We start from the raw sequence: 17,371 nt of genomic DNA, 5'->3' as shown, positions 1-17,371 counted from the left end.
TGAGCTAAATGACTGTTCAAACCTCTTCAACTCCTACTGTAAAGATGGGGCCACAGAGGCATTTTAATGATGTCAGTCCTTGTATTTTATTTAGAGAGCTGATATTCAACTCATTTGACCTGACACACACAGAGAAGTGTTTTCCCCCATAACCAGGGACCTCTGGGAGCGCGAACGTAGCAGGACGTCCCACAGGTGTATCTGGCCCCCTCTGCATACGACTGAGCAGTTGTGGCTCTAAGAGCATGAGGAATGCAGACAGTGCCAAGCAATGAGCCCTTCTCCTCCCATGGAGAGGCAAGATGCTTGGCTCTCATGTCAGTGGCAGCTACTAAACAATGAAGCGTTTGCCTTCCCAACACGTGAAATGTTGCCAGAAGGTCTGGTGGCATTTATAAGTTCATGTCAGTTCACCTCTCTTAATAACAAACTAAAGGAAAAGGGTGAAAGTTTAGAAACCATGAGCTTACATTATCTCCCTTTCTTCTTTGCAAATGTAGATGTCTGACTCCACCCTTCATGCCTTCACATTCTCTTCCTCTATGCTGGGAGAAGAGGTTCAGCTTTATTTCATCATTCCCAAATCCAAAGAGAGTCACTTTGTCTTCAGCAAGCAGGGCAAACACCTGGAGAGTATGCGGCTGCCCCTGGTTTCAGACAAGGTGGGTAAAAACATCGGGACGCAAGGACTGCCAGGCACTAGATCAGGGTCTCTAAGCTTCTTGTATCTAAGGGCTTTAATTTCCCTTTTTGGTCTGTTTTTATCCTTTCAGCAGAATTTGAATGCAGTCAAAAGCCCTATTTTCACTCCTTCCAGTGGTCGCCATGAGCATGGACTCCTAAACCTTTTCCACGCTATGGAGGGCATCAGCCACCTTCACCTTCTGGTGGTCAAAGAATATGAGATGCCGCTGTACCGCAAGTACTGGCCCAACCACATCATGCTGGTGCTTCCCGGCATGTTCAATAATGCAGGCGTGGGTAAGGGCCCTCCTGGGATGGGGAGAAGGTCTGAGAAGACAAACTGAGTTCCATTCCCCTGGCAGGAAACTTTCAAAGGTTCCTCTGCCTCTGGAGAGTCCTGCCCTCCTAACCAAAGGTCTTTTGACTCCTCTTTGAATATGAGTTTTCTTTTCCCCCTTATCTGCCGTTTTGTAGCGTTTCTGAGGACTAGTAAGGAAGATAATGTATATGGAGCACCCTGGGAAGGATTTGGGGTTGTAGGCTGCAAATGTTCCTGGGTTGAGCACTGTGGGGCAGGAACGTAACAGTGAGAAAACAGATGGTCCACGGGAGGGAGGGAGCGGCGAGCGAGTGGTTCACCCAGATCAGGAGGGTCCCTGAGTTATCTCATCCTAAAGACACATGGAAAGTTCCCAGAGGGCTGCTCTACAGCCGGGGAATTGTAAGCTTCATTACTGCCTAAGATACAGCAAAAGTACGTGGAAGCAGTCTTTCCTGCTTTTCCCCACAGGGTTTAAGAACAATAAGCTGATTTCTCAAAGGGGGCTCATGGATGCTGAATGTCTGGCAGAGCTATGGGGAGGCACTGGAGATGTCTAGAACCTTTTGGTTTTCCTTACTCAGACAGGAAACCTCCACCTAAATCTGCCGTGTTTTAGAGCTGTACTCTTCTGGGCACTTCTTGCACTGTAGTTTTAAACAGTTTTTCCCATCAGATTCTGGAGGTGTCTAACTCAGTGCTGAGTAGCAGAAGGATTTGGGACAAAGAGCTGCTAATTCCTATGTTAGAGGGAAGTATTAACACCCAGCTTAGAGCTAGAGTGGAAGGCAGAAGAGACCTGAGCACTTTTCTTGAACCTCCAAGTTTCTTCTCCCCAGGGTCTCCTGCTTTCCCCACTTAGCTTCTGTCTCTCCCTGTGTGTTCATCTCTTTCCCTGCCTTTATCAGCCTCTTCCCTTCTTGTTCCTTTCTGTTCCCTTACATATCCTTCAGCTTCAAACCCTTAATAAGGGATTAAAAGATTTTCAAAAGTAGTTTTATTATTTTTAATAAAATTTTATTTTCCACATTTATCACATTTGATATAGTCAAGTGAATTAAGATTTTTGTATACTTCTGATCCTTTATCCTCCCCCAAACCACCTATCCTCAAATTAACTTAAGTCTTTTTTAATACGAATATAACCCTCTTTTGTACCTAACTGAACCTTACGAGAAAAAGTTTCCTCATCCCCAATTTGACTGAATTGTGTAGTACCAGTTATGCTATTAGTACAATAATTTGGGGATAAGGCCAACATATGTACAAATAAATACAAACTATTATTTTTTAGTTTGGATAAAAACACATAAAACTTACCATCTTAACCATTTCTAAATGTACAGTTCAGAAGTGTTAAGTACCTTCACACTGTTGTGAAACACATCCTGAAAACTCTTTTTATCTTGCAGAACTAAAACTCTACACCAATTAAACAACTCCCCATTCCCTCCCCTCAGCCTCTGGCAACCATCATCCTAACTTTCTCTAAGTATCTCATATAAGTGGAATTATACAGTATTTGTCCTTTTGTGACTAGCTTAGCATAATGTCCTCAAGATTCGCCCATGTTGTAGCATGTGTCGAAATTTCCTTCCTTTTTAAAGGCTGGGTAATATTCCATTGTATGTATATATTTTGTTTATCCATTCATCTGTTGATGGACACTTGGGCTTCTTCTACTTTTTGGCTACTGTGAACAATGCTGCTGTCAACACAGGTGTACGAATATGTTTTCAAGACCCTTCTAATTCCTTTAGGTATATACACAGAAGTGGAATTGCTGGATATAATAATTCTATTTTTTTGAAGAATCACCAACTATATTGTTTTCCATAGTGGCTACACCATTTTACATTCCCACCAGCAGTGCACAAAGGTTCCAATTTCTCCACATCTTCACCAACACTTTTTTTCTTCTTGAGGTGGTATCTTATTTGTGATTTTGATTTGCATTCCCCTAATGATGAGTGATGTTGAGATTTCTTCACATGCTTCTTATCCATTTGCATATCATCTGTGGAGAAATGTTTCCAAAGTCCTTTGCTCATTTCTCAGTTGAGTCATTTTTTTTTTTTTTTTTTTTTTTTTTGTGAGACAGCGTCTCACTTTGTTGCCCAGGCTAGAGTGAGTGCCGTGGCGTCAGCCTAGCTCACAGCAACCTCAAACTCCTGGGCTCAAGCAATTCTGCTGCCTCAGCCTCCCGAGTAACTGAGACTACAGGCATGCACCACCATGCCCGGCTCATTTTTTCTATATATATTAGTTGGCCAATTAATTTCTTTCTATTTATAGTAGAGATGGGGTCTCGCTCTTCCTCAGGCTGGTTTTTGTTTTTTTTTTTTTTTTTTTTGAGACAGTCTCACTTTGTTCTCCAGGCTAGAGTGAGTGCCGTGGCGTCAGCCTAGCTCACAGCAACCTCAGACTCCTGGGCTTGAGTGATCCTTCTGCCTCAGCCTCCCGAGTAGCTGGGACTACAGGCATGCGCCACCATGCCCGGCTAATTTTTTATATATATATCAGTTGGCCAATTAATTTCTTTCTATTTATAGTAGAGACGGGGTCTCGCTCTTGCTCAGGCTGGTTTTGAACTCCTGACCTTGAGCAATCCACCCGCCTCGGCCTCCCAAGAGCTAGGATTACAGGCGTGAGCCACAGCGCCCGGCCCTCAGGCTGGTTTTAAACTACTGACCTTGAGCAATCCGCCCACCTCGGCCTCCCAGAGTGCTAGGATTACAGGCGTGAGCCACCGCGCCTGGCCTGAATCATTTTTTATCACTGTTGAGTTGTAAGAGTTCTTATAAGGGAGTATACATTCTGGATATTAACCTCTCATCAGGTATTTGTACATATTTCCTCTCATTCCATGGATTTCCTTTTCACTTTATTTGATGAAATCTAGTTTGTCTGTTTTTTCTTTTGTTGCCTTTGTTTTTGGTCTCACATGCAGGAAATCATTGCCAAATTCAATGCCATCAAGAAGTCATCCCTTATGTTTTATTCTAAATGTTTTACAGTTCTAGCTTTTAGGTTTAGGTCTTTGATCTATTTTGAGTTAATTTTTATATGGCCTAAGATAAGGGTCCAATTTCATTCTTTGCATGTGGATATCCAGTTTCCCATACCAGACCTTCTATTCCCCATTGAAAGACCTCATCAAAAGCGACTTGACCATATGTGAGGGGGTTTTATTTCTGGGCTTTCTATATGTCTCTCTTCATGCCACTACCATACTCTTTTGATTACTATAGCCTTGTGGTAAGTTTTGAAATCAGGAGATATGAGACCTCCAACTTTAGGTTCTTTTTCAAGATGGTATTGGCCACTTGGGGTCCCCTGAGATTCCATATGTATTTAAGGATGGATTTTTCTATTTCTGCAGTCTTTCAGATTTTGATAGGGACTGCAATAAATCTACAAATCACTTTAGGTAGTACTGACATCTAACGTTAAATATTCTAATCCATGAACGTGGAGTATCCTTCTGTTTACTAGTGTCTTTAATTTATTTTGGCAGTATTTTGTACTTTTCACTACACAAGTCTTTGGCTTCCTTTGTTAAGTTTACTCCTACGTATTTTATTCTTTTTGATGCTACTGTAAATGGAACTGTTTTCTTTCTTTCTTTCTTTCTTTCTTTTTTTTTTTTTTTTGAGACAGAGTCTCACTTTGTTGCCCAGGCTAGAGTGAGTGCTGTGGCGTCAGCCTGGCTCACAGCAACCTCAATCTCCGGGGCTCAGCGATCCTACTGCCTCAGCCTCCCGAGTAGCTGGGACTACAGGCATGCGCCACCATGCCCGGCTAATTTTTTTGTATATATATTTTTAGTTGGTCAATTAATTTCTATTTTTGGTAGAGACGGGGTCTTGCTCAGGCTGGTTTCGAACTCCTGACCTTGAGCAATCCACCCGCCTCGGCCTCCCAAAGTGCTAGGATTACAGGCGTGAGCCACCGTGCCCGGCCGGAACTGTTTTCTTAATTTCCTTTTTTAGATTACTCATTGTTGGAATACAGAAATGAAACTAATTTTTGGCATTGATTTTACATCTGCAACTTTATTAGTTCTAACAGTTTTTTGTGGGAAATTTTTAGAGTTTTCTACCTATGTTGTCTAGGAACAGAGATAGTTTTCTTCTTTCCAATTTGGATGCCTTTTATTTCATTTCTTTTTCTTGCTTAATTTCTCTAAGACTTCCAGTATTATGTTAATTGGAAGTGGTGAAAGCAGCCATCCCTGTCTTGGTCCTGATCTGGAAAAGCTTTCAGTCTTTCACGACTGGCTATGATGCTATTGGCTGTGGGATTTCACATACAGCCCATATTAGATGTTGTTGAGAATGTGAGCTATTACCCACATGTTCTTGGAAGGTAGATTTTCCTATATCCTGGTTTTACTCCTTAATCCATTCAAACTTCTTTGGGTTCCTCCAAAGATTTAAATAGTTTGAGCCTCTTTGTTTCATTATCATCTACATTTTGTTTCATTTTAGGGTGGCCACTCATAAAATTTGGCTAATTCCTGATCATCACCTTAATAATCGCCGACACTCACTGAGTACATACTGTGAGCGAGGCACTGTCCTGTGCACCATACAGTCCTATGAGATAGACATTATGGTCTCTTCCTTACCAGTGGAGAAGCCAAGGCACAATGGAGCTAACCTATCCAGGGTAACATGGTCAGAAAGTGGCAGAATCAGGATTCAAAATCAGACAGGTTGGCTCCCATCTATTCTTTTACTACACCATATTGCCTCTTGCAATAAGTAGATCAAGGGAAGGGGGTGCCAGTTTCCATAATCTTCTTCAGAGAAGGTGCTGCGGCCAATTTCCTAAAAGTATCTAAAAGCAGGGGACCCATCAGTGGAAGTCGCATATCCACCCACTGCAGCTGTGGTAAACTTCCTAGTGCAGGACGTGTGAGTAGCTGCTTCCAAGACTGAGCGTGCACACTTCAAAGTAATGGCAATTACTATATGTGGTATCCTTTAACGTACCGGGGAAACTGGATTCTTGCAGTACTCCAAAAGTGTAGTTCCTAGATCATCTGTAACATCAGATATCTCTGGTTTCTGGGGCTTCTCCAGACCTACTCAAGTAAATCTCTGGTGATGGGCTCCAGGAATCTACTTCCAAGTGATTCTCCAGTCACTCTTACATAAACTAGTTTGAGAGCCACTGCTCTGAACATTTGGTTGGCTCCCACCTGCGTGGCTGCCGCGTGAACAGGCATCCCTGTGGAGAGACTGAGCTGCCTGTTGGGCTTCAGCCAAGCCTGACTAAAAAATGTGTAGATGTGGTTATGTTGCCTTCCAGGTGCTGCCAGGTTCCTCATTAAGGAGCTGTCATATCACAACCTAGAACTGGAGAGGAACCGCCTGGAGGAGCTGGGAATTAAACGCCAGTGTGTCTGGCCTTTCATTGTTGTGATGGATGACTCGTGTGTCCTGTGGAACATTCACAGTATTCAGGAGCAGACCAGGTAGTGATACTTCAAAGCAGTTCTGGGAGATTATGACACAATGCTATAGGGAAGATACTTTTTTCAGCTGCAGTTACACATGGAAGTGAGTAAGAGAGACAGCTTTCCAGAGCAAAATGGTCAACCAAGGTCTACCCTCACTAGCACATTTTGTGATGACTTAAGAATTTTTTATGTAGACATTCACTATGTCATTAAATTCCTGGACCATTTTGGCATCATGGCGTTGGTTAGCTACAAAAGTTTGTTGACACACTGATTTATCTGTTGACGTCTGAATCAGGAGGCCTGGTCTGTAACCCCAGCTCTGCTTCTTGACTGCCTGTATGAAAAGGGAAAGCATCTCACCTCTGTGTATCTCAAGTCCATCACCTGTAAAATTATGGCTGGGCTAAAAGCAGTGCTGCTCTCCTAGAGAGCATTTGGGGATGTCACAGTGCTAGGGGGTGGTCCACAGGGGGGTTGTGAAGACTAGGGAATGCTAAACATTTAAAAGTACTATGCAATAAATAGCCCCTCAAATTCAGTAGTACTCCCCACTTAAACACTGCCAGATAATCTCTAAGCCCCTTCCAGCTCAAGTATTGTGATTTTGTGTCCTTGTTTCTACTATGGATTTAAGGCCAGTCAAGTTTTCAAATATTTACTATACGTAATTATCAGAACTGGGAAGTATATTTCTGTGCTTCTAACCTTCGGCTACCTCTCTTTGGTAACTCCCTACTCATTATTCACTTTGAAACATGGGCTGCATTGCTTTCTCTGCCCTAAAGTGATAAGCCTCACCCCCAAAAGGCAGCTTATTTAAGTTAACACTGACATGCAGTGTGAAAACTGGGCTTTATATATCCTCTTCCCTTCCAGGCTAATACAAAGTCTATCAGTTGATTATATCCTTTACATTATTACAAGTATACAGTAGTGTAGGCTATTCACAAATGATCCTCTCTTCAGTAATATTTATTGACATCTAAAATAAACTAACTTCATATTTCATAGCCAGCCCATGGAAGCAGGAATTTCCAGTAAGAATGTGTCCTTGAAGAGTGTCTTGCAGCATATCGAAGCCACACCAAAAATTGTCCACTATGCACTCTTGGGCATACAGAAATGGAGCAGCAAGCTGACTTCTCAGAGCCTAAAGGCCCCATTTTCTAGGTGCCACGTGCACGATTTCATTCTCCTCAACATAGACTTGACTCAGAATGTGCAGTATGATTTCAACAGGTAAGTTAGGCCTTGTAGAACAAGTAATCCTGGCATCTACCGATTATTTCTGCCCAGCTCTAGCCTCTGTAATGCTTTTATTCCACTGTCTCTGTGACTGTAATTGAAAAGCTGAGAAACTCTTTATATGGACCAGGAGAAAGAGGGGATCACAAGTCCCAAACTGACCTAGACCCTTAATAATAGCTGTTACAAGCCGGCGCGGTGGCTCACGCCTGTAATCCTAGCACTCTGAGAGGCTGAGGCGGGCGGATTGCTCAAGGTCAGGAGTTCGAAACCAGCCTGAGCAAGAGCGAGACCCCGTCTCTACTATAAATAGAAAGAAATTAATTGGCCACCTAACATATATAGAAAATTAGCCGGGCATGGTGGCGCATGCCTGTAGTCCCAGCTACTCGGGAGGCTGAGGCAGAAGGATTGCTTGAGCCCAGGAGTTTGAGGTTGCTGTGAGCTAGGCTGACGCCACGGCACTCACTCTAGCCTGGTCAACAAGCGAGACTCTGTCTCAAAAAAAAAAAAAAAAAAAAAAAAAAAAAAGCTGTTACAACATGAAATGCTTAGAAAACACATTCAGCCATCTGATTATTCAGTAAGAACTAAAACAGCACAAAAACTACTTGACTCAACACAAAGTAGTATGTGGACACACAAACATGTTAAGACTAAACCCTCATTCACCCTTAGAACTCAGAAGGAAATAACTTTCCCCAAGTATTAGTAAGAGCAAGACACAGAGATCTGGATCCCACTGGGAAAAGGCAACCGATAGGGATAAGCACACTAGCCCTGGTTTTACCTCCTGAATAAATTATGTCCATGTTCCTGAAAAATCTGAGGGGACCAAGGAAGAAACACAGGGACCATAAAGTCCCTATTATGCCAACCCCGGACCCTGTGGCTATCAGAATAGCTGCTGCTTTCACTTCTGTGTTTGTTTGTTTTTTTTGAGACAGAGTCTCGCTTTGTTGCCCAGGCTAGAGTGAGTGCCATGGCGTCAGCCTAGCTCACAGCAACCTCAATCTCCTGGGCTCAAGCGATCCTCCTGCCTCAGCCTCCCGAGTAGCTGGGACTACAGGCATGCGCCACCATGCTCGGCTGATTTTTTTCTATATATATTCGTTGGCCAATTAATTTCTTTCTATTTATAGTAGAGATGGGGTCTCGCTCTTGCTCAGGCTGGTTTTGAACTCCTGACCTCGAGCAATCCACCCGCCTCGGCCTCCCAGAGTGCTAGGGATTACAGGCGTGAGCCACTGGCCCTCACTTCTGTGTTTTAACTTTGGCAGATATTTCATCCTGTGTGTAGCCAAAATTTTAAAACTAGAACACCTCTGCAATGCTGTTCTGCCCGAGTATACAGAATAGGAATACAATCCTGGTTTTGCACAGGGATATCTAAAACCGTGTTGCATATCTGGGACAAAAATCACCATACTTCCTATAATGCCCAAATCAAGGTTTTTCACAGGACAGTGTTATGAGGGTGAGCTCCACCACGAAAGCAAGGTTGATTATTTTAGGATCTCTCCCAACATCTGCCACCCTATCTCTATGTATACTTATCATGGTTGAGATGTGACAGGCAGTCAAAGAAACCTATTGTTGTGGTTATGATTTAGGTATTTCTGTGAAGATGTTGACTTTAACCTGAGAACAAACAGTAGTGGCCTGCTCATCTGCCGCTTTAATAACTTCAGTCTCATGAAGAAACATATTCAGGTTGGCGGGCAAAGGGACTTTATCATTAAACCAAAGATCATGGTAAGTTTTGCAAGCCTGATTTGAGTGTTGAAAACAAGCATAATGACATCTTATGAATATCTCTGTTATTAGATACTAGCATTAAGCACTTTCCACTTGATTGGAAAGTGAAGTAATACAAGATAGTTCTTAATGTCAAATTCGCAGTCTCCTTTCTGTTACTGAGGACTCGTGTAGCACCAAAACATAAGTTTTAACAATTCAATGAAATTACGTTAGATTTAAGCCTTCCAGCAGAGCTTTAGTTTCAAGATGACAAATGTTACATTTTTACATCCTTTGTTTGCCGTCCCCAACCCCAGACTGCAGACCGGTACCGGTCCGTAGCCTGTTAGGAACCAGCCTGCACAGCAGGTGAGTGGTGGGTGAGCAAGAGCGAAGCTTCATCTGTATTTGCAGCCACTCCCCATTGCTCGCCATCTCCCCCCACCCCGTCCATGGAAAACTGTCTTCCACGAAACTGGTCCCAGGTGCCAAAAGGTTGGGGACTGCTGCCTTATGTGATACACGAGAGAAATGTAAATCAAGATGCTAGTCTGGTTCTTCGCCAGAATTTTTTTTTTTTTTTACAGATAGCAATACAGATCAAAACCTGTAAAGAGTGAATTCCAAGGTCTACTCTTTTCTGAGATTTACCGGTGTCTAATAATTTGTAGCACGTGGAGCTTAGAAACCTTTGTCTTTTTTTTTTAAAGCTGGGATGGGCTAGGATTTGACTCATACACACCCAGCACCGCTGTAAAAGGCTGTCTATTGGATCTCACAGTGTATACTTGTTAAATGTAGTGAACTTTCAAAAGAGCCTACTTTCCACCTTCTACTGTCCTTGCTGTGTGCAACCTATGTTAAATCCTATTGTACTATTATTCCCAAGAGGAAAAAAAAATTCAGGACCCAAGAACCTAGCATCTGTCACTGTGCTACTACTATTATTTTGTGACTGTTAGGATACAATCCAGTTTCATCTAGTGAGAGACTTATTTCCCATGATCATCTTGGCTCTGATTTCAGGTGTCAGAGAGCTTAGCACCCATCTTACCCCTTCAGTACATCTGTGCTCCTGACAGTGAACACACGCTACTGGCAGCCCCTGCACAGTTTCTCCTGGAGAAATTCCTTCAGCACGCTTCATATAAACTCTTCCCCAAAGCCATCTGTAACTTCAAGAGTCCTGTGCTGGCCATTGACTGCTACCTTAACATTGGACCGGAGGTAAAGGGGTGGTGGTGGTTAGTACTCTGCTTACCCACATCCACCTATTTCTTTCCCATTTTAGCTTTTGAGAACTTAAGTAGACACCAAAAATAGCCTGTGACATATTCACTCATGTAAAGGCTCCTACAAGATGCGATGGCAACTCTCCCTCCTGATACCTAGTTCATCTCCATAAAACCAGCCAGTGAACACTGATAACTTAGCTCAGTTAGCTCCTCCGAAAAGCCTACCTTGATGACTTAGGGCAGAAGGAGTTGCTTACTCCCACCTCCCTTAACATTTATCAGATTATATTGTAATTATGTGGGTTTTCTCCATAAGATTGTGAGCTTTTCAAAGGCACACAATGTCTCAGCCACTATTTTAGGTGATTACATGTATACCACCTGAGCCCTTTATAGCTGGCATTTTTCCACTTCCCACCCCTAGACTTCTTTCTCAATTTCTTTGCATGTTTTAGTTTTTTTTAACATTGCCATTTGCACCTTCAGGCTCCTGCCACTAAGCTTTCCCTTAGGATTATTCTCTTCTAGTCATTAATGTAATACATCCTTCTTGTAAAGAATTTTTTAAAGGTATAAAGAAGAAAATAAAGTTACCTATAACAGGAACATAACATTTTGGTATGCTACATTTCCTTCTGGGTTTTTTCTTTGTATGTATTGACAAACAACACATGTATCTATTATACACAATCTTTTAACACTCAATTAGAAACTTAATTTTTAAAATTTAACAGTGTAAACATTTTACATTCTCATTTTTATGATGTTTCAATAATCTATACTGTGGATTGAGCCACAGCTGGTAGAATTTTAGAGATAAAAGAAACTTTAAAAATCATCAGATGTAATAAAACTTTCTATGGTATTTAACTAAGTTACATGTCTAACCAACATCTTTTCCAATTCCTCTACCCTAGAGTCCAGGGCCCTCGGTAGTAGAAAACATAATCTCATTACTACTAATAGCAGCTAACATTTACCCAATACTTACTAAGTGGTTTGCATATATTATTTAATTCACCCAACAGACCTATGAAACAGGTAATATCACCACAGATGAGGAAACTGAGGTATAGTAAAATGAAGGAAACTATTCATTGTCACGTGGCTAATAAATGGGGAGGAACCAGTATTTGAACCCAAGCAGACTGGCCCATGCATTTAGCCATTCCACCATTCTAACTCCTATCTTATTCAATTCCCCATAATTTTTTTTTTGAGACAGAGTCTCACTTTGTTGCCCAGGCTAGAGTGAGTGCCGTGGCGTCAGCCTAGCTCACAGCAACTTCAATCTCCTGGGCTCAAGCAATCCTCCTTCCTCAGCCTCCCAAGTGGCTGGGACTACAGGCATGTGCCACCATGCCCGGCTAATTTTTTCTCTCTCTCTATATATATATTAGTTGGCCAATTAATTTCTTTCTATTTATAGTAGAGACGGGGTCTCCCTCTGGCTCAGGCTGGTTTCAAACTCCTGACCTTGAGCAATCTGTCCACCTCAGCCTCCTAGAGTGCTAGGATTACAGGCGTGAGCCACCATGCCTGGCCAATTCCCCATAATTTTTATGAAGTTACCTTATGTTCATGGAAGCCAGATAGAGGCAAAAATTTTAATTCATGAACTGTTTTAAGCATCAGTTGAAAATTTAAGTAAATTTAAATGAAAAGCTGATTAAAAATTTATTCTTGTCAATAAGGTAATCTTCGAAAAAAAAAAAATAAGGTAATCTAACATTTAATCTTTCCTAAGTATGACTTTTGTGGAAGATAATTTTCTTTTTCTTTATTTTTTTAAGACAGAGTCTAGTTCAGTCACAGGAACCTCAAACTCTTGGGCTCAAGTGATCCTCCTGCGTCAGCCTCCCAAGTAGCTGGGACTACAGGTGCACACCACCATACCCGGCTAATTTTTTTCTATTTTTAGTAGCAACAGGGTCTCACTCCTGCTTGGCTGGTCTTGAACACCTGAGCTCAAGAGATTCTCCCACCTCAGCCTCCCAGAGTGCTAGGATTACAGGGGTGAGCCACCATATCTGGCCCTAATTTTCTGATTTTATAAAGACTCTCAGATGGAGGGACTTGTTTTGTTTCTTACTACTAACTTCCCTCATAACATTCCTTTATTATGAGAAATAAACGAGCAGCTTTTTAAACAGGTTAAAACTTGGCACACTAAATAAAAAAGGTACAAAGCTTAAATAACCTAGCCATTTAACTTAACACTGGAAAAAACTCATCTCCTTTACCTTACCCTGAGATAAAGATTAAATTAAACTGCAAACATTTTGCTTGCTCTTGAAATGCCCACGCTCTTTCTGCTTCATGATTTCAGGTGGCCATATGCTACATCAGCTCCAGACCCCACTCCAACAATGTCAATTGTGAAGGGGTGTGTTTCAGTGGACTCCTCTTGTACCTCTGTGACTCTTTTGTAGGTGCTGATCTTCTTAAGAAATTTAAGTTTCTAAAAGGTAAATCAAATTTAGTATCCTAATTATAAATGCTATTGGTCTCCCACTGGATAAAATACAGAGGTAAAAGACATATTTAAAAAAAAACACTATTTAACACCAATTTTGCCAGTAATTTCAGTATTTTGCTTTTAAAACAGGGCCACTGATTTCCTTAAATGGGGGGGGGAATAAAGTTACTAAGACTAAATGCAGATAAACAGCCACGCTTGTGACCTTATTAAATTTTTGCCACTATTAATTTAGAAAGGAATGATGTAATGCAAGAATACATAATATTTCTCATCTAATCAAGTTTTAGGAGAAATCAGGTTAATAAGTCTATGTATATAACTATACACATTCTATAGTAATCTGAATATAATATTGCTGGGTCAGGAATCAGCTACAACATATTTGTTTAATTGCATCCCCAGATGTAAATTCCCTTAGGTATTATCTGATACAGAAATTAATTCAATAGGTATAAACCATAGAAAGAGTTAGACTGGCCTAAGAATAAATTACAGATTGAACATCATAAATAATGTTAACAAGATGACCTTTGAGGTCAGTAGAAAAAGTGAGGTTCAGAACATTGTATGTAGCATCAGAACAGGAGGGAACTGTGCATTTATTTGTATAAAGTACTTCTGGAGTAGTGTTTCTCATGGGGAGAGGGGAGGCAATTTTGCCACCCCCAGAAGATATTTTTCAATGTTTAGAGACATTTTTGGTTGTCACTGGGGGGGTGCTGCTGGCATATACTGGGCAGAAGCCAAGGATATTGCTAAACATCCTACAAGACACAGAACAGCCCCCCCCCAACAAAGAATTACCCAATTCAATAGTGCTGAGGTTGAAAAACCCCAATCTAGAGGAATATGAGAAACATAACATTAGTTATCACAGGGAAGGGCGACCACGGTTGGGAGATTGCCCACTTTACACTATTTTAATCTACTGAATTTGTGAAATACTTTTTCAAAACAAATAATAAAATTAAAAGGAACAATTGATAGGTTACTTATCTATATGTTGGTTCGCAAATGTGTTAGCTTAGGAAACATAATCAGAGAAATGGTATGGTTCTTTTATAAATTCAATCCCTGAGCCTAAGACACATTTCTGCCTTTTTTCCTGAAGGTGCTACCCTGTGTGTCATCTGCCAAGACAGAAGCTCCTTACGCCAAACAATTGTCCGCTTAGAGCTAGAGGATGAATGGCAGTTCCGCCTCCGGGATGAGTTTCAAACTGCTAACAGCAGTGATGACAAGCCTCTCTACTTTCTTACTGGACGCCATGTATGAGCTTTTGACACGACCAAAAATAGCAAGGGGATGCCTAGGTAGAGTGAGACAGAAACAATTTGGGATTTTTTTTTTCCTTTAAAGTACAATCACTGTGGAGCAAAGTGCAACATATTTGTCTATTCTCCAAAGAACTCCCCAAATCTGGCCCAGGTCTTTGGGGATATCACTTCCCTTCAGTTCCAATTACAGGACCTTAAGTTCAGGTAAACTCCACCCTAGGCAGTTATGCAATTACTTAAGATATGGTCTGCCTATGGGATCCTAAGGAAGATACACTTTGGAGAATGAACATGGAGTTTGCATTGTTTTTTCTACTACACCATGTCAGGAGGAAACAATTTTCAGCATTAGCTAGCCTGAATGTGTTACATGAGACGCACACCACTGGTGTGAAATTAATTGAAGATTAACATTTGAGGCCTGAACCCTCAGTTTCTCTTCAGATCTGTACTTTGGTACAGTATTACTCAGGGGTCTGAAATGATAGAATGTAGAAGATATTGGTATTTAAAAAAGAAGTAGCTTTGTCTTTCTCTGTGCAGTGTTAGTTTAAGATTTATAATCTTCTATGTATTGAAAGTTTTGGCAAAATTTCCACAGGAGTTAAAAGTTTACTATTTAAACTGAACAAACATCAGTAAATGCAGAGCAGGCATTGTGTGCATTTATGCAGCTTCTCCTAGCTTAATTCCTTTGCTTTTCCCATTCTTTAAAAAGGTTTCCAGTCTTTAAGCACATCATGTCTATGAGAATATGGAACAGTGATTAATCTTGTGCAAGAACTGATAAAGTTGAGCCAAATAAGAAGGCAGTTTACCTGCATCCACCCTGTTTGGTTGGAATTAAGCAGATGGTACCAGCAAACATAAATGTCAGGCCGAGGTTCTGTTGTGGAGTGGAACTAGTTCATTTCCTTTCAGGGACTCAAGCAAAGCTGCCTTTAAAAGACACACTGAATTAGCCACCTTACATTGACAACAAAACAAATTGCTGAAATGGGAAATAGAGCCATAGAAAGAGAGAGAAATGTTTTCCTTTATCTTACCAGTGAATTCTTTTGTAAGGAGTAAGGAAGATTCTATAAATTTCTACAGATTTCTCACCAAATATTTTAATCAAAAACATTTTTATAAAATGTTCTAGAACAAACTAAGTCTATGGGAAGTTTACTCTTAAATTACTCCAATTCTCATCCCTGAACAATCTCTTGAGATTTTTTTCATTAGCCCATATATACCACTTTAACCCCACTTAAAATGGCCATTTTTACTTGAATCGATCTTGTTTGTGTGACCTGAAACTACTGAGGGGTCTATAAAGCCTGCATTTACTTAGAACAAATAGTGTTAATTGACCAGCTTTATTATCTTGTGTTAACAAGGAGTTTACAGCTAGTGAAATGATGGAATGTATTAGACTGAAAATGGTTTGCAGATCGCTTGGTTTTAATTATAGCTACTTATGATGCTTTAAATGTATTTTGAAATGAACAATTCCTTTTAACCCCATTTTTAATTGTCCTTCAGAGAGGACCTGCCTTATATATGCTTTAAAAATACTCCTTAATTTTAGTACAGCAGATATTTTGGCAAAAAGGTTATGTTTTGAAGGAGTTTGGTTTAGATATGAATGTATTTCACGTGTTCCTGTTTTGCTGAAAGGGCCTAATGCAGACAATATCAAGAAACCCACTGTTTGTGCAATATTCCAATACCATTTACTATGTAGGGCAGATAAAATACTTGAAATAATTCTAAAACAATTGTACTTGGGAGAGATGGCCTCTCAGGGTTTCTTCTGGCTTTATGACTTCATGGTCTGAAGAATGTTTTTTTAAAGTAGTTATATCAGATGCAGGCATTCCATATTACTTAGGGCTGCACTCTGAAAATTCAAATGATTTTGAGCTCTTAAATACTATTTAAGTCTTTGGAGGAAAAATGCCAGAATAAAGCCAAAAGACCGTCACCCCCAATGATGGAGAAACTGACCTGCCTATTCTTTTCAAAGCCTAGCTTACTAAGGTTTGGAGCTTTTAAAATCATCAGTATAATTCTTTACAGAATGTAAGGTCCTTCTTTAAGGAAAAAATTGCACAAGCACAGGACACCATGATTTGTTAATATGTATCTTGGTGTTTTCAGCTTTAAGCTTTGCTATCCCTTAGAACACTGATGTGGGGTAAATGGATTCGCTAGACCCCCACAGTAACTCACCTATAGACCTGCTGAACCTCGGCATGTATGACAGTTCACACAGGTTAATACTGAATGTAAACTAAAAATTAGAATTGTTGTAGTCAATTTTTTTGGCTGTAATTTATGCAATTGCTTTTTGTGATTTTTAGAAAAGGGGGCACCTGTGTTACTTTATTACTGTAAAATTTTTCTTAACCAAAATTTGGTGAATTTCACTAGTCAGTCTACCTCACATTTTGTTTATGATTCTGAATTGTCTTAAGTTGTGTCTACTGTATGTTCTTGTCCTTTCATTTAATCTGATGAATGTATTAAAATTCTCTCCCACCCCCCTTCAAAAAGTGTTTCTTCTTTAAACCAATTTTTCAGTATGTTAAAAAAGTGGAAAGAGCTCCCTAACTCTGCCAATGTCCAAGAAAGGCTGGAAGTCCCCATATCATAGGTTGGATGACTCTAAGATTCTAATATTCTGGCATAACAGTCCAAGAAAAAGTGCTAAATATTTGCTGAATGAAAACCTGTAGCTTTTACAAAGCAGAGATACACACACACACACACAAAATATCTATAGATCATGCACATTTGAAGATTTCTATATAATTACAGATGACAGCTTTATGAATGACTAAAGAGATGTTAGAAATATTCATAGTAATATCTACAATCTTTTATTTTACTGATAGCCTGATGGCAAGTATATGCACTTTGATGTCCTTCTCA

General features: G+C 40.5%; 1 protein-coding gene across 4 annotated transcripts in view; it reads left to right on the top strand.

Moving 5' to 3' along the window:
* GREB1L (GREB1 like retinoic acid receptor coactivator) overlaps nt 1-16,992 on the top strand; it is a 257,646-nt gene extending 240,654 nt beyond the window's left edge. For 2 of the 4 annotated variants that reach the window (XM_075993604.1, XM_075993601.1), the window contains 7 exons: nt 501-981; nt 6,320-6,485; nt 7,485-7,712; nt 9,332-9,473; nt 10,485-10,685; nt 13,023-13,161; nt 14,287-16,992. In XM_075993604.1, coding sequence (XP_075849719.1) covers nt 501-981; nt 6,320-6,485; nt 7,485-7,712; nt 9,332-9,473; nt 10,485-10,685; nt 13,023-13,161; nt 14,287-14,450 — 1,521 coding nt within the window. In that variant the 3' untranslated portion in view covers nt 14,451-16,992. The remainder of the gene's footprint in view (nt 1-500; nt 982-6,319; nt 6,486-7,484; nt 7,713-9,331; nt 9,474-10,484; nt 10,686-13,022; nt 13,162-14,286) is intronic. The other 2 variants (XM_075993603.1, XM_075993602.1) reach the window with 2 other exon arrangements.
* Nucleotides 16,993-17,371: the final 379 nt, after the last annotated feature.

The sequence above is a fragment of the Microcebus murinus genome, chromosome 17, assembly GCF_040939455.1.
Source record: "Microcebus murinus isolate Inina chromosome 17, M.murinus_Inina_mat1.0, whole genome shotgun sequence".
Lineage (NCBI taxonomy): Eukaryota > Metazoa > Chordata > Mammalia > Primates > Cheirogaleidae > Microcebus > Microcebus murinus.
Note: the sequence above shows the minus strand (reverse complement) of the source record. Positions and strands in the feature narration are given on the sequence as shown.